General features: G+C 47.4%; 1 protein-coding gene across 2 annotated transcripts; it reads left to right on the forward strand.

The window, feature by feature from the left end:
• Window positions 1–235: 235 nt before the first annotated feature.
• DRP2 (dystrophin related protein 2) lies at window positions 236–27,971 on the forward strand (the record flags this gene model as incomplete). Of its 2 annotated transcripts, XM_080795172.1 has the most annotated exons (23): window positions 236–352; window positions 2,507–2,602; window positions 4,369–4,532; window positions 6,316–6,472; window positions 8,088–8,208; window positions 9,432–9,700; window positions 10,097–10,243; window positions 10,677–10,755; window positions 12,501–12,561; window positions 12,873–12,934; window positions 13,967–14,041; window positions 15,506–15,707; window positions 15,931–16,016; window positions 17,620–17,777; window positions 18,113–18,279; window positions 20,606–20,717; window positions 21,892–22,028; window positions 22,351–22,416; window positions 22,667–22,732; window positions 23,551–23,694; window positions 25,315–25,552; window positions 27,408–27,528; window positions 27,847–27,971. In XM_080795172.1, the coding sequence occupies 23 exons, from the start codon at window positions 236–238 to the stop codon at window positions 27,969–27,971; spliced, it is 2,970 nt and encodes a 989-aa protein (XP_080651298.1). The 2 variants fall into 2 exon arrangements, with proteins under 2 accessions (XP_080651298.1, XP_080651299.1); XM_080795173.1 differs by lacking the exon at window positions 2,507–2,602.

Below are 27,971 nucleotides of genomic sequence, written 5' to 3' on the forward strand. Positions count from 1 at the left end.
TTGGTCAATAATTAAAGTCTCTTATGGTACATGGCAGCTTGGGAAAAACTACTGGGTAGACCAGTAAGCTTTGAATACTGATTTAAATAATTGGTCAAGGCACCATTGGGTATGTGTTGAGTTTGTAGGCCTTTTCTAGGTCTCAACTCTGAATCTCTCCTTGTTGCTTTTCCAGGTGCTTATGGTCAACGGTTGGTGCATTGCCCATTCTCACCCCCCATGAGCCTTGGTTCTGATGCAACCTATGGTCATGCAGGGATGCCCTTATACCCTCCCACGATGTCATGAATGGCGAGCAGCTGACCAGTTCCATCACATCAGCAGCCTCCGAAGCACCTGCCCCCAGCCTCAGGTAAGAAGCTGATAGCAAGACAAAGTCCTGAGGAGAAAGGGTGGACACAGGATCTGTGTGTGTTCTTGTGGGTGTCCATGCTTCCTAAGGCTCTAGGGCACTCTCTGTATACCCGAAACCCTGGCGAGGGCAAGGGACCTCCTTCTGGCTCATCCCTTGTCACACATGAAGCCTTTTATAGGGGCACAGGGCAAGGAAATGTGCTGGGCTGGGCAGGGGCCCCCATGACTGAGGGGGACTAGTTCCATGTTAACCTCCCAAGGGAGGTCCCAGAAGAGTGACCCCTCAGGTTGTGACCTAGGACAAGGCAGGACCTTTCTTTACCTTAGCTTCTTTATGGCATACTTTACATTCTGCACCTACAAAATATTCTCTCTCCTTCAATTGGCTCTTCCTCTCAAGTCTTTAGTCTTACAGCTCCTGGCTCAGCCCCGCTAACAGTCTTTTGACCTTCATACCTGCCTCTCCTTTCCTCTCTTCTCCCTAGGAGTGGAATGGTGGCGCTGTGTGTTCCTGCCTATGTATGTTGGTGGGTGGGCAGAGGATGTATGAGAGGCAGTAATCCCAAGAAGATAGCCCCCTTTCCTGACAATGAGGAAGGTCCATGGGAAGTTAACTGTACAAGGGGGAAGCATGAATATATTTTGGCTTGTCCTACTGTGATTTGGGGTCCAGAGGCCATGAGGGTGTGAAAAAGTACTATGTCTCCTAGTATCTCACAGATGGACTGTAGTGCTGAGTCACTATTGATGGTGCAGACAGCAGCAGAATATACAGGGAGGAAGAAGGGAAAGCTGGGGAGTCCATTTTACAGAGAACCATGAGGGAAAATTTTGGAAAGGCATAACAGCCAGGTCTTCCTGAGCCGTCCCCCCACATTTAACCAGAGAGAAATTGCCACCTCTAACATATTCTCAAGCCAGTGTCAACTTAGCATCTCCCTGTGTACCTACCCCTTCACCAGAGTGGGACTGACATAGGGTCAAGGGATTGAGAAGCCTGGGCCCTTCCAAAATGCTTGCCCTGCACATCATGCCCCCCGCCTCCAAGATTCACCACCTCGGCAGAGGGACCTGAGGGCTTCATTTTGTAATTGAGAAAGCTGAGACCAACCCCTCTCCTCTACCACTGTCCAGTTTCTTCTCTTCCTTCCCAATGGCTCTGACTTAGTCTTAAAGTTTCAAGAGATTAGGAGAGAGCCCTTTGGGGATTGCAGTGAGAAGCAAACATCTTGGCCACAAAAGCCAGAAGTAGAAGGCGAGTGGTAGGGGACGAAAAATGTTATTTCTTATTTGCCTATTGTGTGCCCGGCTCTACTAGAGGGAGTTGTGAATATAAGGGAGAACAAGGAGGGGAGAACAAGGTGATGAGGTATAGTGGGGGGGCCAAATGGGGATTTGGGAAATGAAGAAATCTGAAGGGAATGGAAGCCTAACATGGGTGGAGCCCCGTTCATCGTGGGCACTTCTCTCAGAAACAGGAAAACTTGGTTGTAGCTGGGTCACGAGGAGCCATTTCGAGCTCTGGGGCATTCCCCATCTAGAGGACTCTGTGAGACTGGCTTGAGCCCAGTTATCCCAGCATCAGCAGAGCTGTGACCCAGAGCTAGAGCCCCTCCCTGCTCTTGGCCTGCCATCCCCTGCCATCCCGGTTCCACCCAGAATGGCTCTACCCTGGACCCTCAGGAAGGGTCAGGCAGCTGCTCCAACTATTCCTGTAGGTGGGCCTCAGCATGGAAACAATGTGGAACTGTGGAAAGCCCAGAAGACTCTGTGGGAGATAAATGAGGATGGGAACAGAACCCTTTTTGGTAAAAGCGAAGTGTTTTCCCTCAGTGCTGAGTGGTGGGGGCCTAGCTCGGGAATGTTAACCTTTCCCCCAGGCAAGTCTGCTGGAGAAAGAGAAGAGGGGCCACTTCCAGAAGGGACCCTGCCCCTGAGGCCAGTGGCCCAGGGCAGCACAAGCAGGGCACAGGGGCCTCCCTCGCACTGGCTCCCTGCACAGAGCTGCTGGGTTCCATTTTTCCCTCTCCCTCCCCTGCAGAGGTCCAAGGGGATGCCCCAAGACCCATCTATTTCCCCCTAGCCTTAAAGTGCAGTGAGAATCTGGGGAGGTGGAAAATGACTATCCCTCCACTCCCCTCTACCTCCCAAAGGCAGGACAGAGCACCCCCTTGTTTCCACAGTGGGCTTGGATGAATCTTCTGCTGTCCAAATTCCTGATCCTGAGTTCCCATGGCTCTGTCCCCAGGTGTGCCACACCCATTCCTCACTGCCTCTGGGCACACTTCCTTAAAGACAAGCCCATCCTCCTGCTAGGCTTTGGGGAAATAGCTTACCAGAGGTTTGTCACCAAAGTGGTCTGATCCCTTCCTCTCTCTGGGGGGTGGGGAGGTGGGAGGCAGGGGCCATAGGCAGTGAGTCCCTTCGTGTCTGCTGTGGAAAGGGAAAACAGATCAAGAGAAACTCCCCTCCTTATGCCCCTCCTCAGCACCATGGAATGCCCAGTCCCACTCCCGCTATCCTTGCCAGCCTGGGAGGGCCCTCCTGGCCCCGGTGTGGCGGGCCCAGGCGGGAGTGAGCTGGAATTCCCCAGGGACAAAGCTCTGATTCACCCGCTGAGCCCTGACATAGCCGCCCCCTCCAGATTCCTGGGGGGTCAGTAAACAAACAGGGTGACAGCTCCCGCCTCCTGACCTGGCTCAGCTCTGCAGGCCTCCCCTGAGGGAGCCTGCTTAGAGACTGTCAGACTCTGCCTGTGGCTCATCAGGCTCTGATTCTGCAAGCTGAGGGATAATCATGGAGCTGCCGAGTCCTGCAACCAAGTCTTCAGGCAGCACAGGTAGGGTCAGCTCATGGGGACACAGGGGGACTAAATTCAGAACTTTGCATTTGAGCTGCATTGCTCCCTCACTTCCCTTTCAGTATGTGGCTGTGAGCTGGGGTTTTAATGGGGTGATTGGTTTCCTAGATTGCCTGGAGAGTCTTGTGTGGGAAGGCACTACCATTTGGGGGGAAAGGGAGACTAGAAAATCTCAGGCCTCACCGGAACCATGTTCTTTCTACAGAAGGCAAGCAGCTAGATAGGCGGGCAGGCAGGTGGGTTTCCCCAGGCTGGGACTGAGTGGCACAGGCTGAGATTTCCTCCTCCATACTCTCCTTCCCTCTACCCAACTCTGCCCCTGGCTGGGCAGTCCTGGCACTGTGATAAAGGTAGCTAACTTCTTAAGGGCCATTTGACACAACCCTCATTCCCCCAAACTTTATAAGACCCTTCAGGGCGAGCAAGTGATGGGCTCTGAACTTGCGGGCTCAAGGGCGAGCCTTCGGCAGGCTCCACGGCTGATCCCCTTACCTGCTGACTCTGGTTAGGGTCCTCTGGAGATCAGGATCAAAAATGTGGCTTTAGCTCTTTCTCAACGCATGGTAGATGAACAGTTCTCTTTAGGACGATTTCTAGGCTTCTGGACCGGTGGAAAATGCAGGTGGGGGAAGAGGGAGAGGGGACACCAAGACCTAGATTCATTTGCAAAGTGGGACATCTATTATCAATGGCTCTCTCTGGCTGATCTATTCTCTCTCCCTGAATCTCTGAGGCAGCCCCTCAGCTTTCTTTTCTGGAAGGTTGGCTAAACTGTGGGACACTGAAGCATGACCCTATGGCTTACCCTGAATGCTGTGGTTGCCAATGATTGGGCAATTCTGAGCAGCTCTTGTCTAAAGCAAGTACTTCCAGAATCCCATTCAGGCAGTAAGTAGTCTTGGCAGAATTTACAGTAATAAGAATAATAATGACAGTAGTCAGCAGTTCAAAGTGACTAACCTGTGCCAAGAGAGGACCTTGCGATGAGCAGAGCCACGGAGGCTTCCTTTATCTCACCCTGCCCCCTGCCCCCCTAAACACACCCTGGGACAAGCCGTTCTCTCCCCTTGTTCACATTTGTCCCATCCTTGGCTTGGTGCAGACCAGGGTGTGGCACACTCTGGGGATCACAGGATGTCTGTGTTTCTGTCCAGGTTAGAGCTGCTGCTACCACCCCTGCGCTTCCTCAGGATGGTGCTGGGGTTTCCTGCCTAAGCCCAAAGCTCTTCAACGGGTCTGTTGGTGCTGCTGGACCTCTAGAACCACCAGCCATGAATCTGTGTTGGAATGAAATAAAAAAGAAGTCTCACAACCTCCGGTAAGGCCTGGCCCCTAGAAAGAGGAGACTAAGGCAATTGGCTGGGACAGTGTTGGGCTACTTTTGCTGCTGCTGCAACTTACCATTCTCCTCTCAGCCTGTGTGTTCCCCTCTCGTCAACCTCATCACCCACTTCTCCCTTTCCTTCTCTGGTCTTTGGAAAGGACCCTGGGTCAGAAGTCAGGAGGCTTGGATTTGAGCCTCAGTTTTAAGTAGCTATGTCACCTTGGACACATGGTTTGGGTTATGGGGATTTCACTTTTATTTTATTTTTTAAGAAAAATAAATGAGTGAAGGAACTGTCCTAACTACCTCACAGCGTTGTTGTGAGGATTCTTTCTTTTTTTTTTCAAAGACAGACAGAGATCACCAGTAGGCAGAGAGGCAAGCAGAGAGAGAGGGGGAAGCAGGCTCCCTGCTAGGCAGAGAGCCTGATGTGTGGCTCAATCCCAGAACCCTGGGATCATGACCTGAGACGAAGGCAGAGGCTTTAATCCACTGAACCACCCAGGTGCCCCTGTTGTAAGGATTCTTATAAGATACAAAAATGCTTTCTCAACTTAAAAGCACTGATATATAAATAAATAATATGATTACTCCCTCTTCATCTCGTGTTTGCTGTCCATTTTGGTAGATCTTATCTGCTCTCTTCCCAGTCCTTTTATACCTTCTACTCCCATCCATTGGTTATCAGCCCATCTATTCCTCCCCAGACCAGGGCAAATCAGGCAAATCAGTAAGAGCATGAAAGCCATTTCTATATTGGTTGTTCCTCTTTTCTTTACCCGTCTACATAACTTACCCCCACACATTTCCTCTCCACTCCCTATTATCAAAACTCCTGCCTGTTGTTAGGCTTTGGCTGGAATGAGGCAGCATAGAGAAGCTGAAAGAATGCAGGCTCTGGGGTAAATGAACCTGAGTTCAAATCATAGCTCTACTTATGATTTAACTGTGTGACCTTGGGCAAATTACTTAACCTTCCTAGGCAATGGGAGGTTACTTACTTTGCAAGGTTGCTTCTCTGAGAATTAGTGGAAGCAATCATTTAGGTAAGGGCTTAGCCCAAGTGGTAAGGAGGCAATGAATGGTTATTATTGTCAGATAAGGGGAATGAGCTTGATGGCTGTACCGAGGCTGGCCTCCAGCCTCCTACCACTTGGTCCTCGACTCAAGTTTCATTTGGGGAGGGAGGCATACTGAGACGATTATAGTGTGCACATTTTTCTCCTTCCATATGTCAACTCTCTAGCCTATGGTGCTGTCATCTTTTAGAACCCTTGGGTTGCATATATTTGTGTGTGTCCTCATACATGCGAGTGCCCACATTCAGTTGCCTGACTAAACCTTTCTACTTACTATGTTCTTTTCTACTCAGAGGTTAGGGTCTGAGAAGCCTCTGTTGATGAGTAATTTGGCATGATTTGAGTTCCTCCAGGGCAAGACAGCAACCAGACAGCTGTCCCCACTAATGCCTTTGCTCAGTTTCCTGCCCAGCCTGATGCTGGGCACACCACTGAATTAACTGACATCCGCACTGATGTTCCCCACTCATGGACCTCCCCATTGGTTTTTAGTACTGTACCCCATGTGAAGGTGCCTTGGGAACTTCTATGGGTGAGGAGAAGGGAGGACTCTGGGCCTCCTCCCACTTCAACCAGAGCAGCTCCTCTTTAATCTGTTTTATGTATTAAAGCTCCACATAAACATTTGGGAAAAAATGTTTTGTCACTTAAAAAAAAAAAGAAGATTAAAAATCACTGGTCTTATGCCTTGTGTGCAGTGCTCGCCTTGAGGCCTTCTCGGACCACAGTGGAAAGCTTCAGCTCCCTCTCCAAGAGATTATCGACTGGCTCAGCCAAAAAGATGAGGAATTGTCAGCTCAGCTGCCCTTGCAAGGGGATGTGGCCCTGGTACAACAGGAGAAGGAGACACATGCGGTAGGTTTGAGTTATGGAGGCTGTGGTGTGTAGCCTTTCATCTGGGAAGGGATATTTTTTGCAGGATTCTGACAGATGGGCCCGTAGCCTGTGCTTAGACACCTGAAGTAACAAGAGGCTGGATCCAGTTTACTGTTTTGGATTCCACCAGAGTAAGTCAAACATTTTCTCCCCAGCCCTTTCATCAGAAATTGGCCTTCTTTCAAATCTTGCCCGGATTTTTAGTGGGCACATGGGAAAATGAGCATAATATAATGTTAAGTGAAAAAAAACCATAGGATATGAAGCTATATAAAGGTGGATCTCAATTGTACAAAAATTTATATAGATGTGTGTGCATGTATACACACATACAAAAACATAAGAAGGAACTATATAAAAAAAGTTCACAATGGTTAATGCTAGGTGATGAAATTAGAGTTCTTTCTAATTTTCTTCTTCATACTTTTCTGAAATTTCTAAGATTTCGGTGACATATATTACCTATTATAATCAGAAACTAGCAATAGTTCTTTCTTTTTCTTTTTTTGAAGGTTTTATTTACTTATTTGACAGAGAGAGAGATCACAAGTAGGCAGAGAGAAAGGGGGAAGCAGGCTCCCTGCAGAGAGGAGAGCCCAATATGGGCCTCGGTCCCAGGACCCTGAGATCATGACCTGAGCCGAAGGCCGAGGCTTAACCCACTGAGCGACACAGGCACCCCAACAGCTATTTCTTGAAAATGAATACAGAATGCACTAGAAGAAATACTTATGTGATAGAGCAGAGGTGTAGCTAAGGTGACAATGGCAATCACACTGCAATATAAGTGTATCAAATCAATATGTTGTATACCTTGAATTTGTATAATCATACATGTCAATTTATCTCAATTTGAAAGGTGGATGCAGAATGGAATACAGTACAGCAAGAAAATAAACTTTAACCCCATGCCACAGCATGGATGACTCTTAAAAGCAATATGTTTAGTGAGAAAAAGCCAGATACAAAAAGAGTACGTACTGTATAATACCATTTACATAAAGTTCAAAATGAGCAAAACTAATCAGTTGTATTACAAGTCAGGACAATGGTTACCTAAAGGGGAAGAATGAGATAGTGACCAGAAGGGGCCACTGAATGTGCCTTCTGGGATGCTGACGGAGTTCTGTTCTTGATGGAGTTCAGTACTGATTACAGATATGGAATCACTTTATGGAAATTCCTCAAGCTGTCCACTTTTGATTTGTATACTCCTCTCTATATTTCAACAAAAAATTAATTAAAATTATAATATAAATCTTACCTATCTGGTTTTGATTTCTCTAAGCCCCTCATGGGGAACTTTCTGGGTCTTCCAGAGAACCAAGATTCCCAACCCCCAAATCTCCACATTTCTCTCTACCTTGTGGCATATACAGACCCATGTCATTCTAAAGAGACCTCCCAGTGTCAGAGTCATTCTTCTGCCTATATGGAGGACTGCACCTCTTTCTGTCTGGGTAGCCCGAAGATACATCATAATGCTAAAGGATCAAGTTGCACTGAAGAGAAGAAAGGTCATCAATTACAGAATGGAATTTAAAGCAATGGAAAAATTTTACTTCCCTGTTGACCATGTTGCTAAACTTCATAGGCCTTTATGGAAGATGTCAAGTCTCGGGGCCCCTATATCTACTCTGTGCTGGAGTCAGCTCAGGCCTTCCTGTCCCAGCACCCATTTGAGGAATTAGAGGATCCTCGTTCTGAGAGCAAAGGTGGGTGGTCTTCCCCTCTTTTGCCTTCTTAGCAATGAACTGCTAAACACCCTCCTGCCTTCCCCAAACTCATTTTCTCAGCTGTTATCTAGGAGGATAATTTTCTCTTAGGGGTCCAAAGTTGGGAAGGAGTAAGATTCACATTGCAGGAAAAATCAAAGAGAACAGAAGCTGGAGTAGGAGAGACCAATGTGTGGCCCAAAGCTGTATGTGGCTCTGTGGAGCATCATGTGTGGCCTTCTAATGAGACATAAAAAGGAAAAAAACACAAAGGACTCGAACACATTGAGCTGACTCAGTGAATGAAAGCAGTAGTAGTATGTCCTTTAAAAACGTACTGCTTCATTCCAACATAGACATGAGGTGGTGTGCTAACAATAAAAAAATCTTTCTAAAATCTAAAAAGTTAGGTGATGACACTTCAGGAGAAAAATTTATCGTGACTTCTGGTCCCTTTCCTCGGTAGAGTAGGCCACTCTAGGTCTAGGTTTAATTAGGGTAGCAGTGGGGGATTCATGGTGATTGGGTATTAGTGGTAGCCCAGCAGGCCCTCTTCTCCAGGAAGAGTCTTCAGCTTCTCAATACTGGCTATGAATGGCCTGGAAGAGCCCTTTTTTAACTGAGTCCTTTGTTAAACCTTTGACTAGCTCTGTTTACTTCCAGCCCCTCAGTAGGAGGCTAGTAGTCAATTTACTGACCAGGGGGCCTCAGATAGGACAAGCCTGGAGTTTTGGGGGTCTAAATCTCCTCCTGAGGGGAAATCTGAGGGAGGAAGAAGAAGCCTCCAGTTTAGATGCCTAGATGGAAAAGATGGGCGAGTTACGCTAACCTCTCCTGGGCATAAAATGCCTCCCTGCTTTGGATGGAAGTGGGCAGCAGACACTAATGCAAAATAACATTCTAGAGTTATGTGAATAGAACTCTGGATGATTTGCCTGGCTGCACCTCTTAAAATATTTTACTTATAGTCTACCTTACCCATTTTCTGAGAATATGAGGAAATCCTCATAGTAGGGGGAAAGTAACAACATGGTCTCTTGACTGTGGTGGGGGATCCATGAATCAACACATGTGATAAATCACGCAGTGCTAAGTACACACACACACACACGCACACACACGCATAAACACACACATTTTACAAAGGTCTATCTTTGTCTCTGTCTTTCCCTGGGCTGCCCCTGCCAGGTTGGCCTGACCTGGCTTCCTGCTTGCTCTTACAGATACCTCTCCCAGACAACGGATTCAGAACCTTAGCCGCTTTGTGTGGAAGCAGGCAACAGTAGCCAGTGAACTATGGGAGAAGCTGACAGCCCGCTGTGTGGACCAGCACCGTCACATTGAGCGCACTCTGGAGCAGCTGTTGGAGATCCAAGGAGCAATGGAGGAATTAAGCAATACTCTGACACAGGCTGAGGGAATCCGAGCCACATGGGAGCCCATTGGGGATCTCTTCATTGATTCACTCCCTGAGCACATTCAGGCTCTTAAGGTATGCAGGCCTGTAGGCTGACTATGGTCCACCCTGAGACCTGACACTCCTCCCAGTCCCTGCTACTGAAGCTTCACTTCACCTACAGAAAGGTGGACCAGACTGCACCCGAGCCTTTCCCAGTTTATGTGCTGGATTTGGGGGCTGGTTTAGCTGGAGTCTCTCCTCTGTCCTTCCACTGTCTTCTCTTTCCCTGCTGTTTTCTGAGAGTTGGAAAGGAAGAGGATAAGGAGAGTGGCCGCCCACACCTGAGTCCAAATGGCCTAATAGCAAGCACCTGGGTCGTGCTGTTGAAACAAAAATTTGTGGGTGAAGAGGGAGGACTTGAGGTGAATGACTAATGGTTCCTCTTTCCCACTCTCTGATTGCTGTGGGACTTGGGTTCTGGTTCTATAGCTGTTCAAAGAAGAATTCTCCCCAATGAAAGATGGAGTGAAATTGGTGAATGATCTGGCCCACCAACTTGCCATTTCTGATGTACACTTGTCAATGGAGAATTCCCGAGCCCTGGAGCAGATCAATGTCCGCTGGAAACAACTACAGGTAGAAGAGAAGCCTGGAGTGAGCCATAGGGAAGAGCTTTGATATAACTAGGCTTGGGGGAGATATTCTCCAGGCCAAAAGAAAGTGAAAGGGCATTAAAGTGGGACCTACGTGGGAAAAGAATAGTAGAGCGTTTCGGGCCAGGGAACAGACTTCTCAACCTCTAAGCTGCAGGGAGTAACTGAAATGAAGATCTGAGAAGGGCCTGTCTAAATGCAGGCATTCAGGTGGACAGGGGCAGATGAGGAGTGACTACGGCCTGGAATTAAGGATGCTCTTCTCTGACCCTTGGGAGTGATGTGGAAGGGCCAGGACCTGGTGACCATGGGAGGAGCTAGCCTGTAAAGGACTTCACAAAGATTTCCAGAGGTGCCTGGAAATCCTGCACTAAATCTCTGGAATGAACTCACTGCCTCTCTGCCTCTTTCCATAGGTGTCAATTGGTGAAAGGCTTAAGCAGCTCCAGGATGCCCACCGGGACTTCGGGCCTGGGTCACAGCACTTCCTCTCCTGTACGTGAGACAAACTAGACTTCACTTAGCAGAGCCTCAGCTACCTTCCAAGAGAGTCTACTCTCATTCCTTCAGGGCCTGGTAGGAGCCCAGGATATCCTGGCATCCAAGAAGCTGTAAGGATAAAGCAGCCTCGTAGAGCGGTTGAAAAGACAGGCTCTTAGGTCAGAGAGGCCAAGTCTGAGTCACTGCTCCTTGACTTAATAGCTGGGCAAGCTTGAAAAAAAACAGCTTAACCTTTCTGACCATCAGTTTTCCTGGTATGTAAAAAGAGGACAAAATATTACCTAACTCATAGGGTTATGGAAGTTAAATACCTTCATTTTTTCAACATTTATTGAGGACCTAATGTGGGCCCTCGTAGTGTTTCAGGCATTGGTGCTACCTCAGTGAACGAAACAGACACAAGTCTTTAGACTTGTAGAGCTTATCCACTAGTAAGGAAAGCCGAAATGTAAACAAGTAAGTGCAAGATATATATCTATATATATATGTAGTTATATAGATATATATCTGTTGACTAGTGCTGTGGAAGAAAGTAAAGCAGAGAAAGCATGAAAAGGCAGTGCTGTACTCGATGAGGGAGGCATTGCAAATTCAAATAGGGTAGTCCAGAAAGATCTCACTGAGAGCAGCACAACTGAGTAGAAACCTCAGGGACACAAGGGCATGAGCCCTGTGGATATCTGAGGGAGGGAAGAGCACACCAGGCAGAGGGAATAGCAACTTCTAGGACCTTAAGGCAGGGACATGCCTGAGGAACAGGAAGGAGGCTGGTGTAGAAGTAATACAGAGAGGAGGAAGTGGGAGATCAGAAGGGTAGCAGGAGACCAGGGCACAGAGTACCCTTGTAGGGCATGGTCAGACCTTGGAATTTTACTCTAAATGGCATTGGGAGACTTTGGAGGGGTTTGGGCAGAAAGATGACATGATCCGACAGAGTCAGGGTGTTGGGGGGCAAGAGCGGGAGGGAGCAGGAAGACCTGTTAGGAAGCATATGGGTAATCATCCAGGTGAGGGATTATGGTGACCCAGGTCAGATGGCAGCAGTGGAGATGGAGAGAATATACGGATATGAAAATCAGCTATGCACGCAAAGCACTTAGCACAGTCTCTGGCTCATAGTGGGAACTCAATAAATGTGAATGGCAGTTAGAACTCTTGCTCTTATAATCACTGGCATGCAGCTCTACCTCCAGTGGGCTCTTATACAAAGGGAAACTATAGTGAGGAGGTTGGCCAGGTCACAAAACCCTCCTTCCATCTGGAAGATACAGCCATGGAGCAGAGAAAGGCATCCTTTTCCAGAATTCCTTGCCAGAGGGAAACGGGCAGTAGCATTCCCCATTGCACCGCAGTACCAAGAAGCTTGACCTCGTGGGGAAAGGGCTTTGAGGGTCCACTTCGTATCCACAGCAGCACAGAGTGGGTAGAAATGGCACGCTTCTTAGGGAAGAGATCATCAGGGTGGCTGAGGCCGGGTATTCCTGTTCAGGCCCTTGCTGCCTCTCTGAAACATGAGGGTATCGGTGACAATTTCTTCTTCCCTTGGCCTAACATCAGGGAGAGAGTGCATTCATCAGTTTTTGCTGCACCTTCAGGGGCTGTTAAGAGCTGGCAGGGCGAGTCAGGCCTCCCCTTTTGGGCTTTACCACCTACTCAGGAGGAGAGTGCAGGGGAGTCCCTGGGGATCTAAAGAGCATAAGTGGCCAACTTCTTTCTCTCTTTCTCTTCTCTTCTACCAGCCTCTGTGCAGGTTCCCTGGGAAAGAGCAATTTCACCTAATAAAGTTCCCTACTACATCAAGTAAGTGACCATCTGAATTAGAAGTGGGTCATTCACCTGCCTACAACCCCTCCCTTGCCTGTCTTTTTTTCCCCCTATCCCTCCTTATCTGTTGGGATTCCTCCATCCTGTCCTGTTTTTCCTCCTACTCATCTCAAGAGCTCAAGATTCTACCTGGTTAAAGGTGAATACTTGTGCTTTGGGATCATCATGGGTCACCCTGGGATCCGGCAGCTCCTTGCATTTAACCTATCACCAAGTGACACACACATATGTCGGGGGGTTATGGGGGGTGGCTTGGACCCTGGTATTATTGATGCCTCTGTTTGTAGCCACCAGGCTCAGACCACTTGCTGGGACCATCCCAAGATGACGGAGTTATACCAAACCCTGGGTAAGAATTCGGGGTTCCTGTGTAGGGTGGAGATCTATACAGCTGCCATTTCCCTATAAGAACAGAAGGGAATTCCATTCAGCAAGCAGGCGGGGGTGGAAGTGAGTGCCTTCTCATTTCTCCAGCAGCCTTCCTTCCTTTCCCCTCTGTAGCCCCCTTCAACTGGAGGCTCTGCATTCCTCCTGAACCATTTTACTAACACATTAGGGAATTTTGCTTAGAGATGTGAATCAGATCTGCTTTGAAAGACGCTGTCCAGACTATGATTAGTGTGACTTTCGTGCACCTTAGTGTTGGCTATTAAGAGAGAGTCACCATTAGGCTGCAGATATTATCTGTGTTGATGCATGTGAATATGGTTCATTAATTCTCCCTGCTGTAGAGTGTTCCATTATATATATACACCACAGTTTCTTCATCCAGTCTACTGTTGATAGACTTTTGAGTTATTTATCATTTGCAACTCATTAAGGACAGTGATGCTAGGGAGCTCTTGTACACACATTCTGTGCATGTTTTTCAGTCTATAGGTCTAACATCATTTCAGTGCATTGTAAATAGACTAGGAAATTTGAAAGCCCAACAGATCCTTAGCAAGAGTCATATTTACTAGTAATTTGTTATGTTTTTACTCTATGAAATCGAGCAAGGTATTGTTTCCTGAAATGTTTGATTCAGTTATTTATACATGCACACATGGGTGTAATATTGGACTGTGATGTCCAATGAACTCATGTCGTACCATGCATCTTGGTCAATAAATGTTTGAAAATCACTGCTCTAGGATACACAGCCAGCTGGGCTGTAGGCTACGTAAATGTTCAATTTTACTATGTAATGCCAAGTTGTTTTCTGAGGTGAATGTATCAGTTTACGCTTCCACCAGCCTTACTCATTTATCCATGTCTTTTTTGACACCTGCTATTATCAGACTTTTATTTTGTGCCAAGCTGGTGGGTGTGATATGGTATCTTGTTGTGGTTTTAATTTGCATTTCCTTGATCTGAGTGTGGCTCTTTCCATTCTTTGCAGCCGATCTGAACAACATTAAATTCTCAGCTTACCGCACTGCCATGAAGCTACGCAGAGTCCAGAAAGCACTGCGTTGTAAGTTTCCCATTGCACATCTCGGTGCCCTTCACCCCACCCCCACTCCTCCTCATCTGTTTGGCTGTTTTCCAGTTTTATCCCGCCTCAGCCCCAGGGTGTTGACTGACTTGGTAGGAATTCTCCAAAGGCTAGGAAATGCTGGCTGTGGGTACCTGCTTTTTCCAGGCACCTTCCATTGTCCCCAGACCCCAGACTTGTTTCCAAAGTAACCCATGATCATCATCCTCCTTGTCCTTTCTGTGCCCAACATGGAGAGTCAAGCAACTGTTTTGTGACAGCAAGTACCCCAGCCCAAGCTTTGGAGCCATCTTGCCCTCTTGGAGTTACTGAACATGGCAGAGCTATTGAAGCAAGTGCCAGTCATTACGGGGAAACGTGGCTGTAGATAAAATGTGCTCTCTGGGGTGCCTGGGTGGCTCAGTGGGTTAAGCCTCTGCCTTCACCTCAGGTCATGATCTCAGGGTCTTGGGATCAAACCCTGCATCAGGCTCTCTGATCAGCAGGGAGCCTGTTTCTCCGCCCCCGCCTCTGCCTGCCTCTCTGCCTACTTGTGATCTCTGTCTGTCAAATAAATAAATAAAATATTTTTTTAAAAATGTGCTCTCTAGCCTTTCCCAGGGACACAATCCGTTCAATATTCCTAGCTCAGGCATGTCTGGCTAGGCTGATTCCAGCTTTGGGGATAATGAGAAAGTCTTCCTGAGGTCTGTCACATTTACCCGGACACACCTGAGCCTTCATAACTGGTATCTCGATCCTCAGAACAAGGTTCACAGACAAACCTATTTGCTAGTGAAATGTGTGTGAAGACAGAGAAACTTAAAATGGGATTTGACCCCTTAGGAGTTAATATAGCAAAGGAGGTGAATTTCCTCACATCCTACCATCTTCTTGAAACTGATGTCAGGCTGGAGACTAGAACAAAGCCATGTGCTAGATTTAGGGTATATTTTGATTAGAAGAAATTGTATCCCAAAATTTTAAAGAAAAAAAAACTGTATGTATACAAAAAATAAGGTTGAATACAATGAAGGGATAAAAGATGACTATAACAATGAAAATTTAAAAAGATTTTTAAAAATGTATTGATAAGATAAAATAGTTAAAAACATTAAAATAGGAAAGAGGAAAAATTTTAAAAATAGAATAAGAAAAATATAAAATTTAAGAAATTTAACTTTGAAAGACTAAAGGATCATGGGGGAAAAACCATGAATTCTATTTGAAACTGATGTCAAAGAACATAGGGGTATATACACATTTTGGGTTAATTTAGGAGGTCTTTTGCTGCCATCCCCCTCTTTGTGATAAGGGTCTCGATGAAGGACAATCTTGTATCTACTTACAAAATGGTGGGTCTGGAGATTGAGTCAAGTTTGGTGATGCTGGTGTGTTAACTCCTTGATCAGACTTGAGAGTTCTGCTCTTGGCTATCCTTTCCCCGTTTCTTTTCCTCTCCAGTGGACCTGGTAACTTTAACCACAGCCCTGGAGATTTTCAGTGAGCATGATCTGCAGGCGAGTGAGCATGTCATGGACGTGGTAGAGGTCATTCACTGCCTCACAGCCTTATATGAACGGCTAGAGGAGGAAAGAGGCATCCTGGTCAACGTGCCACTCTGTGTGGACATGAGCCTCAACTGGCTCCTCAATGTTTTTGATAGGTAAGGACTGCTATCCCTGGAAGCCTCCAAGATGGAATCCAATGGAATCATTGGAGGTGGGCATGGTGAGAAGGGGTTGTTCCCACAGTGGACTTGGACTTAGCTCAGCGTGGGGCATGGTTGGCACAGAGCCCTACTGGGATCAGCTCTGTGAGGGAAATTAATGACAAGACATTAACTTGTTCTGTGTATTCGTGTTCTCAGTCTCTTCTCTTTAACCTAGTGGTCGCAGTGGGAAGATGCGGGCATTGTCTTTCAAGACTGGCATTGCATGCCTGTGTGGCACGGAAGTGAAGGAAAAATTACAGTGTGAGTACACCTCCACAGTCTGGAGTGGAGTGGGGCAGAGGGAGAGGTGTAGTGGCAGGAGGAAGGGTGGAAATAAGCAGAAGGTAGGTCTTAGGACTCAGCAGAACATGACTCAGGCTACATTATAATGGTGGTCCAGGCTATTGCAAAGAATGCGTGACAGCCGAAGGCTAAGATGTGTCTAAGGCCTGCTGTTACTTCCAGTGTCACTCTAAAGGGGTTGGCGTCATCTGATCCCATGTAACTAGTTGACCAAGTTCTGAGTGGGCATACTGGGGTATCCAAGAGCCCCACTTTCTGGTGCCCTTCCCCTGTGGCCTATCAGGCTTAGCCCTCTCCCAGTCTGAAGGTCAAGCCATGTCACACATTCTACTGGAGACTTCCCATGTGATTTCACAGGCGGGCACACTAATCCCCATCAGGATTATTATTGGGAGGTGAATAGTATATATGTCTGTAGTTTGTAACCTCTTTGGTTTCTAGTACTTTTGCTCTTCCCCTCCATCTCCCGTCTTCACTACAGCATTTTGTGCTTTTCTGTGCTAAGTGCGGTAAGCACAAGGTTCTATTAGACATGATCCTTGCCTCAAGTTGTTGACAGTCCAGAGGAGGCGATGGAAGTCCACAGAAAGCATTTTTGAAAGTGCTAATTAGAATAATCTGAATGGCAAAGGGTATATGCTATATCAGATCACAGAAGAGAGATGACAGGGGTCTGGGAAAGCTTTGCGGGGAAGGAGACAGAGCAAAGCAAGTTCGTAGCAATGACATTATTGATTTCTCCCATCATTCTACTGAGAAAGACTGGACAGTGATTATTTCTCCTGGATTTACAAGCAAGAGAACTGCAACAGAGAGAGGTTTCTGACTTACCCAGGGTCCTCCAAGCTAGTCAGTCATGGATCCAGAACTAAAACTCAGGCTGCCTTCTACTTCAGAGTATTTTCTAAGCCATAGATCATGTATGAGACAGACAAGAACCTTTGAAGGAGCTTTTCTAAGGTTGGGATCGGGCGGGAGTAGTTTTCACAGGGCAGATATAGCCCATATTCAAATATAAATACCATAGTCTATTCCACAGTCACTTAGAGGTAATTCTTAGATGATCATCTCCTCTTTGAGGATTATTCATGACAGTGTTTCTTTCCATTTGTGTGGAGAATTGAGAGCTTACTGCAGTGACAGGCTCCATGAGCTACACGAACAGGAGGGGACTCATGTTCAGGCACCCTTAAGCCCCACACCCCTCCATCTTGCTTCTTGAGAATCTGTTTTCCCAGCAGTGTCATATCTGTGTCTGGCATAGGTCTCAAATGCACCCTGCTCTCTGTCTACATCTCTCTCTTGTTTATGATGTTCTCTCTCTCTCTCTCTCTCTCTCTGCATCTGTCTCTCCTTTTCTCTCTGAACTCAGAGAATGCTCATTTTAGAACTCATGGTCTTCTAGAAGGTCAGGGATGGACCTTTAAGTATTCCAGTTTTGAAAGTCATTAGCTAAGTCAATGTGCTCTTTCCCTGTCTTTCTTTTCTGCTCCTTCTCCTTACACCATTCTCTGGCCATTCCTGCTTTGGGGTTGGCCATGACTTATGGTACGGCCAGCAGACCTCTTCAGCCAAGTAGCCAACTCAGGCAGCCAGTGTGACCAGCGCCACCTCGGTGTCCTGCTCCATGAGGCCATTCAGGTGCCCCGTCAGCTGGGGGAAGTGGCAGCCTTTGGGGGCAGCAATGTGGAGCCCAGTGTCCGTAGTTGCTTCCGTTTTGTGAGTATGGAACTGGGGAGGGTTGATGAGAGGGAGGGTGGAAAGTAGGGAGGGAGAACTAAGAGCGAGGCTTCTGATATGAGATGAACTACTCAAATGTAAAGGAGTTTGTTCAGATAGAACAACAAAGCAGAGGGTTCTCTGGGCTTTTAAGGTCAGAGTCCTGCTTATGGGGGGGGGGTTGCTAGCTCAACTAGGACAAGGCAGAAGGTGGACACCTCTGTAGAAAAGGCCATGTGACAACCCAGGTCTTGCTGGTTCTCCTGCCGCTCTGTGGGCTCCCATTGTGGGGACAAGGGCCTCAGTCATTGTCATTGGGTTTCTTGTTTCCCTAGAGCACTGGGAAGCCAGTCATTGAAGCTTCACAGTTCCTAGAGTGGGTCAACTTGGAGCCCCAATCCATGGTGTGGCTGGCTGTTCTGCATCGGGTCACCATTGCTGAGCAAGTGAAGCATCAGACCAAATGCTCTATCTGTAGGCAGTGCCCCATCAAGGGCTTCAGGTAGGGAAGGCAACACCTGTGGACTGATAATAATAAAGAGGCCACGTTACATATAGAATAATAGATTATGAAACAATGTATTCCATAATTATATAATTACAGCTCATTCATGACATACCATTCTATATTGTTGTAATCCTTTCCACTGCAGAACATTTGACATCTTAAAAAATCAGAAATGGTGAAATACTTCTTTTGTTTTCATCTGTCTTATGAAGTATTCCAGACCTACAAAAAGATATACAGAAAAGTGAAAGGGGGTGGGATGGGGAAACAGCACTGAGAGGGAAGTCATTTGTTCATTGTGTCCCAGGGAATGTTAAGTAGAACCTGGAAGCCCTGGCATCCTGACATATAAGAAGAACACCTCTGTACCAAATGGTATGCTGGCAAATTGTTCACAGCAGACTTTCCAGAAAGCAAAACAAACAAACAGAAACCCAAAGCTGATTTGTAGTATTTGCTAATTTCCATGGCATACATCCTCCCACTGTGGCTGATGTCCAGCTACCCACAAGAGGTTGAGAAGAGATACATGGTTGTATATTAGTTTTTTAAAAAGACTTTATTTATTTGTCAGAGAGAGAGAGTGCGGGTACAAGCAGAAGGAGTGGGAGAGGGAGAAGCAGACTCCCTGCTGAGCAATGAGCCTGACATGGGGCTCAATCCCAGCACCCCGGGATCATGATGTGAGCTGAAGGCAAATGTTTAACTGACTGAGCCACCCAGATGCCCCTGGTTGTATACTATTGACAGCATTTCCACACTGCAGATATGCTAGTGCTAGACTGAACCTCAAGAGTGTAGATAATAGAAAAATAATCAGGAGAAAAATAATCAGGAGGTGATGAGTTCTGAGTCTTTGTTACCTCTGTTTTTAATATCATTTACTTAATTGTGAGTTTGTGTGTGTGTGTGTGTGTGTATATATATATATATATACATACATACATACATATACATATTTTATAATGGCTGCATTTAACAACTGGCTTGAAATAAACCCCTGAAAATTTAACACCTGGCTCTCGTGAGCTGGTTTGAGCCAGGTCCAGCACACTGGGGTATGCACCCACCAACAAGCTGAAGAAAGAAAGCATGATCACAATACATTTAAAGTTTCCCTGGTTATATTCCCCTCCTCCTCCCACTACCCCGAATTTGGCTTTCATCATAAAATGCTCAAGTTTTCAACTTTTGAAAGCATGAAAGCATTCTCTTTACAAGTTGCTTTTTATAAGCAAATGAGGCATGCAGGTGGTGTGTTACTTGCCCAAGTTCACACAGTTGGTGAGTGTAGATCTGGGACTAGATTTTGGATCCTCTGACTTCTCTAAGTCTAGGCATTTCACCTTTCTGTACTACTCGGTCTGGGCAGTTCAGCCAGGCTTTGGACCTGGATATGAAGGGCTAGTCAATATTCAGTAATAATAGGATTATTATTATATTTATTAATTATTATTATTATTTTTAGACAGAGAGAGAACATGAGCAGTGGTGGGGGGCAGGCAGAGGGAGAGGGAGAGGGAGAGAGAGAATCCTTAAGCAGGCTTTATGCCCAGAGTCAGCCTGACACGAGGCTCAATCTCACAACCCCGAGACCCTGACCTGAGCCAAAATCGAGAGTCGGACGCTTAACCGACTGAGCCACCCAGGCACCCCGAGTTATTATTATAAACAAGTTTTGGAAATAACTTAGCCAACTTTCCCAGGGCTGGTAGAATAAGATCCTTCGTCCTGGAAGTGTAACTTTTCCAATGTAGGTGGTGATACCTGTGAGACGGGACCCTTCAGAGACTTCTTTTAGAAAGCTATTTGAGGGGTGCCTGGGTGGCTCAGTTGGTTAAGTGTCTGCTTTTGGCTCAGGTCATGATCTCAGGGTCCTGGAATCGAGCCCCACATCAGGGTCCCTGCTCAGTGGAAAGCCTACTTCTTCCTTTCCCTCTGCCCCTCCCCCTGCTTGTGCTGGCTCTCTCTCTTTCTCAAATAAATAAATATAATCTTTTTTTAAAAAAAGCTATTTGATGTCATGAGCTCTTTACCCCTTCCCACTGCCTCCTTTTTGAAAAAAGATGGTGAGGCAATGCTGTTTCCCACACTTCTTGGGACTCTGAGCATGTAGATTTCATGGAGGCTTATGGTCTGTAGAATACAGCTAGTCATCTAGTGAGGATGCAGCCACTGTTATGTGTAGGAGGTTGAGCCCATTATGACTCCATGCCTTGCCTATTTCTAAAGTGTGTGCATATATCTGGAAGTTAGGGAAATGTGGAGGTCACTAGGGTAAGTTGGATTCTCTGTCCTAACCACCTCTCATCTCCCCAAGGTACCGGAGTCTGAAACAATTTAACGTGGACATCTGCCAGACATGCTTCTTGACAGGAAGGGCCAGCAAAGGCAACAAGCTTCACTACCCCATCATGGAGTATTACACCCCGGTACGGAGCCTCTGGGTGGAGCAGGAGGGGGAGGCAGCAATCAGGTTCTAGGTCCTTGATCCACTTGGCGGAGCATGGGTTAAATATATTCCGCTCTCCTTTGGGGAACATTCTCCCAACAGTCCTGGTGATTCACCAGTTTGGGGGATTCCTGGCTATAGCGTCCCAGGATACTCATGGCCATTTAAATAGCATTTACTATTTTCGTGCTGAGCAAAGTCTCGGGAAAAAATAGAAAGAGCAAGACAGTTCCAGGCAACCGGCCTTCCTTCCATTGCTCACCTGCCTAGCTTCCTGCATTGTTCCCATTACCTGGTCTTTACCTGCTACTTTGTCGTTTCTTCCATCCCTGCTCGTCAATTCCAAAGGTTGTGCTCAAATCAATTACTTAGTCTCTTGGAGGTTTAAAAAAAAAAAAAAGAGTATGTTCTTTACCCGTGTCCCCAAATTCCACTTGGTTTTCATTGGAAATTGCACCCTTCATAGCCACCTGAGCCCAGGTTGGTCAGCATTCCTGACTCCACACACAGAATTTCTTCTCTGCTATGTTCCGGACCCATAGCTCCAAAGTTAGCTCCCTGAGTGGGCTCTACTCCCCAAACTCTTTTATCCCTTTCTGCCCCACAGATGCTCTCAAAGTCCCCATCTTTCAACATGGTTTCCCATAATCCATCTCTCCACATCGTCATCTCTTTTCCAGAGTCTGTTATCACAGGAACTTGTGTGACCCAGTGGGAGCAGGGGGTTTGTCCTTTATTTTTATTTTATTATCATTTCAAAATAAACATACAGAGAAACCTAGCTTGAGATGGCAGACTGATAATCCTCTACCTCTTCCTCATCTTCTACACCCCCAGGATTTATATCAAGATATTTTAGAAATTAATAAATTTATACTTACTGTAAAAGATTCAAATTCTGTAGAGGTGTATAAAGTCGAAAACGAAAGTCCCCCTCTCTCAGGCTCACCCCCACCTCTCCAGTCTAACTTCTCAGAGGCAACCGGTGTTCACAGTTTGGCAGTATATCCTTTTCGGCCTTTCTCTGGGAGTGGGGTGTGGTAGGCCTGAATAAGAGTGGATGACCTGTCATGTTCCCTGCTCTAGGGGGGCCTCCCCACTTTCCCAGCATCCCAAAGCCATTGGGATGAGTTCCTCTGCCCTATATCCCCTAGACCACATCCAGCGAGAACATGAGGGACTTTGCCACAACCTTAAAGAACAAATTCCGCTCAAAGCATTATTTCAGCAAACACCCTCAGCGAGGTTATCTGCCTGTGCAGTCGGTACTGGAGGCTGATTACAGTGAGACGTGAGTACCAAGGGATGGGGGGGTCGGCTGGGGGCCCTGCCGAGCTGGGATCGGATGCCCTGTGTAGGGGCCAAGCCCCCTGGATGGGCTAGAGTGGTGTTCGAGGCAAACCCGACTAGCAACAGAGAAAGTCAGCTTGGGCCTGACTAGGGAGCTGGCCCGAGAAATAGATTAGAATCCAGTCTCTGTGTCCAGTTCCCATCAACTCTGACCCAACTGCCTAGTTCAGTGTTGGGGGTGGTGCGTGGAGAGGGTGGTGACAAGGAAAGAGACAGCTTGGCTGCCCATTCCTTGGTCCTCTGAGTCCATGGCTTTCTTCTAGGCTGGCTTCTTCCCCGATGTTGCCACATGCTGACACACACTCCCGCATTGAGCATTTTGCCAGCAGGTACTGCAGGTTTGGGGGAGGGAGGTTTTAAAGAGTCTAAGGGGGAGGGGGTCTTCAGTGAGGGCAAAGAGAATGGAGTCAAGACCAGGGGGGTGTGCACGGTGGGATATGTGGCAGCCAGCGAGGCCCCACACTCAGGGGTGGTTGGGGCAGCCCCTGAAGCTGATGATCCTGCTGTGGGATTTGAGTCCTTGAGATGAAAGCATGCCCCACATCCTGCGTTCCTTTCTGTTCCTGCCCTTCTTCTCAGGCTTGCTGAGATGGAAAGTCAGAATTGTTCCTTTTTTAATGACAGCCTGTCCCCAGATGACAGCATGTAAGTATTCACAGCTACTTATTTGCCAGGAATAGTTCTCCTTGGGATCCCTCTTCCACTGTTTGGGAAGGATGTATCCTCAAGGGGAGGGATGTGTGGTTGTTAGGGTCCTGAGGCCCCAAGGAAGGAAGGCTGCTTTCTGGGCACAGTGTTTAGTAATAGAAGCCCTCTATCCATTGAGCTGCCATCTGCTCAGGTCCCTTCCTCTTGCAAGAGCCTGTCCTTCCATGCCTAACTCTGAAGGCAGAAGAATATGCCCTCATCTAAATTCGCAGAAATGAGCCATTATCTTCTGCTCAAAGCCCTGTCCAGTGCCGCACCCCAGGGAGACACTGGGGACTGGACTGAAGTGTGACCAGACAGATTCCCTGGTGTTATAGCTCAGAGAAGGGACCCTTATTCCTAGAGAGGTCTCTGGCAAGCTTAGAGGGCTTAGGAGCTACTGCCCAATGGCTCAAGCTGGCCCTGATGGGAACTTAGGCAGTGAGTACCCTTGGGGGGTGAGGAAGCTAAGGAGGAAGTGGTCAGGGAACAGCACAGACTGGGAAGTGACTGGCTCATTGCTTAGGTAGAACCCAGAAGCCCCAGCATCCTGAAAACACTCCCTCCTCTACCCTCAACCATGACCTCTGCCACATTTAAACACTTTCATCCCTCTTAAACCTGAATATATAGCCTTTCCCTCTCTCTGTGACTTAGAAGTGAATCTTCCAGCTTATGTCTCCTGGGGCCTGAGCTGGGAGCTGAGAACTCACGCCCTGAGATGTTTTTTGGTTCACTGCCTAGCCACCTCCTTTTCTCTCCCCACACCCACACAGAGATGAGGACCAGTACCTGCTGCGGCACTCCAGCCCCATTACAGACCGGGAGCCTGGCCTTGGACAGCAGGCCCCAGGCAGCATGGCCACAGAAAGCAAGGGGGAGCTAGAGAAGATCCTGGCCCACTTGGAGGATGAGAACCGGTGGGTGTGGTGATGGCACAGATCTGTGTGGGCTGGAGAGTCAAACAGTTTAATTTCGAGTCTTGACACTTCCACATCCCACCTGTGTGGCCTTGATCAAGCGACTTCTATTTGGTGATCCTCCATTTCCTCATCTACAGAATAAGAATGATGGTAATAGGGTCCCTAGGATCCTACCTCCTAGCATCATTTGTGAATTTCAAATGGGCTAGCCAGTACCTGGCTTATTGTAAAGGTTCAATAAATGCTAGCTATTCTAATCATTATTTGAATCCTTTCAACCCAACCCAAATATTTTCAAGTACCCAGTAGATGCAAGTAGAGAGTGCAAACACAGAGAATACAGAAGAGAGAATGCATGTCTCTGCCCACGAGAAACTTTCAGTGTTGGAAATGGACAGAGGTACTTATCATTCACTGAAAGTAATAAAACAAGAGAAGGGTGACATTGCATGGAGTATTTGAGGACTGCAAGGGGGAAGGTGAAGATTACAAGGATGACATTAATCTCCACAAAGTACAGGTGTTAGTAGGGGCCCGTGTCAAAGGGTCCAAGCCACTTTGGGGGCATTTGCTAGAACCCAAAGTATTGCTCAGACCAGTGCATCTCAAACATTAACATGCATACAAGTCACTTAGGAAGCTGGGTAAAATGCAGATTTTGATTCACAGGTCTGGCATGGGGCCTGAGTTCTCCATTTTTAGCCAGCTCCCAAGGGATGCCCATGCTGCTGGCCCCTAGACTATCTGGAGTGGCAAGTCCTTAGAACAGGGCTGGTCTGCCAAGTGTTCGCTACCGGTTCGAGACAAGATAAATACAGACATAGAATGTCAGCTTCTAGAAACTTGTATAGCAACTCGACATTGCCGTGTCTTCCAGGCACCTAATTAATGGACTTTTCATGGAATCAGGTATAGATCCGTTGGAGTGCTGTTGAACTTGTGTGGCAAGTTATGAATGATGTGAGCTGTGTACTAGCCATAGCCATTTGGACCTCTTATTGGTCCACAGTGATTGAACCCCCACCTACAGATAGTTTGAGAAATACTGCGTTGGATCAGCAGTGGGCTGACCCAGGGAAGCACTGGGGAGAGAGCGATTCTGTTGCAAATCAAACACAATGTTCCGCAAAGTAGACCATCTCTTTGGAATCTGTTTCTTGATGACTCAACAGGGGTGTTCAAAAGGGGGCCAAAGAGGAGGGTAAGTGGAGAGAAGAGGCAAGATGGGTGATCTCTTGTTTGGCTTCCACTGGAATCTAAAAATCTAAAAATGGAGTAGGTGAGTCAGTGGCCCTAATGCCTCACTTATTTGCACGCTTTGTTTCTGCCCAATTTGAAGGTCAGAATTAATCCCCGAAGCAGCACATCAAAGCCCTGAGACATTTGTTAGATTAAAATGTCAGCTCTCTCTGCTCTGAGGCCCAAGGATGGCAGAGGAAATGACATGCATGCTGGAGAAGAATGGATGTGGCCATTCACAACTGAACACAGCTGGGGTGGGGATGGGGCTGGGACAGCAAAGGGGCGGCTCAGCGCTAAGTATAAGGGGACATTCTTGGAGCTGGACAGTCAGTACTTTGTCAGGGCCCTAGGTTACGGCTCCTCTCTCCTCGGCAGGATTCTCCAGGGAGAGCTGAAGCGCTTGAAGTGGCAGCATGAGGAGGCTGCTGAAGCCCCCACCCTGGCTGAGGGCTCTGCAGAGGTAGCACAGGACCCCCGCAATGAGGAGCTGCTGGCTGAGGCCCGGATCCTCCGGCAGCACAAGAGCCGCCTGGAGACACGCATGCAGATCCTAGAGGATCACAATAAGCAACTGGAATCCCAGCTGCAGCGCTTAAGGGAACTGCTCCTGCAGGTGAGCCTGGGTGGGGTGGGGGTGGGTAGGGACTAGAGCTGCCCATCCCCCCACCGATTCCAGAGACGTGGGGAGCTGGGGGTGGTGCTGCAAGCAGAGGAACCGTTGGTTCCTCCTTGGCGGTGGCTATTGGATGACTTTCTGAAGAGAACTGGGCTGACAACTGACTGATTGCCAAGGATTAGGGAGGGCGGGGGAAGGAAGAGGCTGGTGTGCACTTTGCCAGGTCTGAGCACTCACTTCCCCACAACCCACTGGAATCTGGTATCAAGGAAACAAAGCCCCAATAATCATCCAAAACCTCAATTTCGCTGCTGTGATGTTTGCCGGAGAGAAGGTTTGGACGTGCTGGGTGAGAGAAAGATGTTGGCCAGGAAGGGAGCTATTTGTTTCTGTTTGTTGCTTTCCTCTTGGAGAGCTCATATATGTGACCTAGTGTAGCTCTGGAGTCAGACAGCCCTGGGTATGAATGTGGCTCAGCCAATTTGTGACTGCCAGTTGTTAGGAAAGTTACTTGGCCTCACTTACCCCCAGTTCCCTCATCTGTAAAACAGGGATAATAACTTCCCAGCTTCATGGAATTGCAAATGAAAATGAGATAATGTATTTAAAGAATTTAGCATGATGCTAGGATTGTAGTGAATACTTTGTAAACGTTACCTATTACAGATGACCCTTGAACAACACAGGTTTGGACTGCATGGGTCCAGTTATATGCAGATTTTAAAAAGATTTTATTTATTTGAGAGAGAGAGAGTGTGCGCGTGTACACACACACACATGCGTGCACGCGAGGGGGGAGGGGCAGGGACAGAGGGAGAAGCAGACTCCCCACTGAGCAGGAGCCCAATGTGGGGATGTGGGGCTGGATCCCAGGACCCAAGGATCGTGACCTGAGCCAAAGGCAGATGCTTCACTGACTGAGCCACCCAGGTGCCCCTATATGTGGATTTTTTTACTGTAGAGTACTGTAAATGCATTTTCCCTTCCTTATGATTTTCTTTTTCTTTTTTTTTTTTTATAGAGGGAAAGAGAGGGAGAGGGGCAGACAGAGAGGGAGAGAGAGTCTTAAGAGCGGAGCCCGACTTGGGGCTCGATCTTACAACCTCGAGATCATGACCTGAACCGAAACCAAGAGTCAGACACTCAACCATCTGAGCACCCGGACACCCCCTTATGATTTTCTTAATGACATTTTCTTTTCTTTAGCTGACTTTATTGGAAGAATCTAGCATTTAATGCATACAAACTATATGTTTGTTTAGTGTTTATGTTATCAGTAAGGCTTCTGGTCAACAGTAGGCTATTAGTAAAGTTTTGGGGGAGTCAAAATTACATGTGGATTTTTGACTGCACAGAGGGGGAGGTCAGTACCCCTAACCCCTGCATTTTTCAAGGGCCAACTGTATTATCACTGTATGTGCCAAGTAATACCACCCCATGCCTCTCCCCTAGATCTTCCAAGGGATAGCCTCTAGATGAATTCCTGGAGGTCTTAACATATATTATATCATGAACTGAGGATCAGGTTTGCAACTCTCTATTTTCAGGGAGAGCCGAGTTCTAACTAGTTTCCTTATTATGACAGCAAGAGACCTTTAGGTACAGCGCCATCCTTTTAAGAACTGGGAGCCTTTGACCTATGTTGTTGAAGGAAGAAGGTAACTGGTAACTGAATATTCCAAGAAGTTTCTTCATAGGGGAAGCCACTGTGTGGGACACTACCAGAAACTGCTTCAAGTCCCAGGGCAAAGGAATGGGCATGAGGTCTCTAAAACCACTTCTAAGCTCAGGAGTCTATTAAAGTAAGGTCAGAAGAGCAAAGCCACTCAAGTCATGCCTTCCCTCTTGCTAGCCACCCACCGAATCAGATGGCAATGGCTCTGCAGGTTCATCCCTAGCTTCCTCTCCGCAGCAGTCAGAAAGCAGTCACCCCCAGGAGAAGGGACAGACCACTCCAGATACTGAGGCTGCAGGTAAGTTCCCCGGGCCCCGCCCATCCCCTTCCTCCATGGCTTCATCCTGTCCCAGATCTGCCCAAGGTCCTGCCAGGGCTGGGACTGGTTTCCCCTCATGGCTCTGAGCTTAGCATCACGGATCATGGGCTTACTGACCAATGCATTTGTTTGCTTATTCCACGCGTGTATACTGAGCACCTCCTATGTGCTAGGCGTTGTGCTGAGAAGACTCAAATGCTGTAGGGTTGTCCTTCAGTTGGCAGCCTCCCACCTCAGCCCCTTGGCCTCAGCAGGGACTCTCTAGTTCTCTCCACAAATCTCTCTTTTCCAACTTAGATGATGTGGGGTCAAAGAGCCAAGATGTCAGCCTGTGCTTGGAGGACATCATGGAGAAGCTCCGCCATGCCTTCCCCAACGTGCGAAGTTCTGACGTGACTGCCAACACCCTGTTGGCCTCTTGA

This window comes from Martes martes (assembly GCF_963455335.1).
Source record: "Martes martes genome assembly, chromosome: X".
Taxonomy (NCBI): domain Eukaryota; kingdom Metazoa; phylum Chordata; class Mammalia; order Carnivora; family Mustelidae; genus Martes; species Martes martes.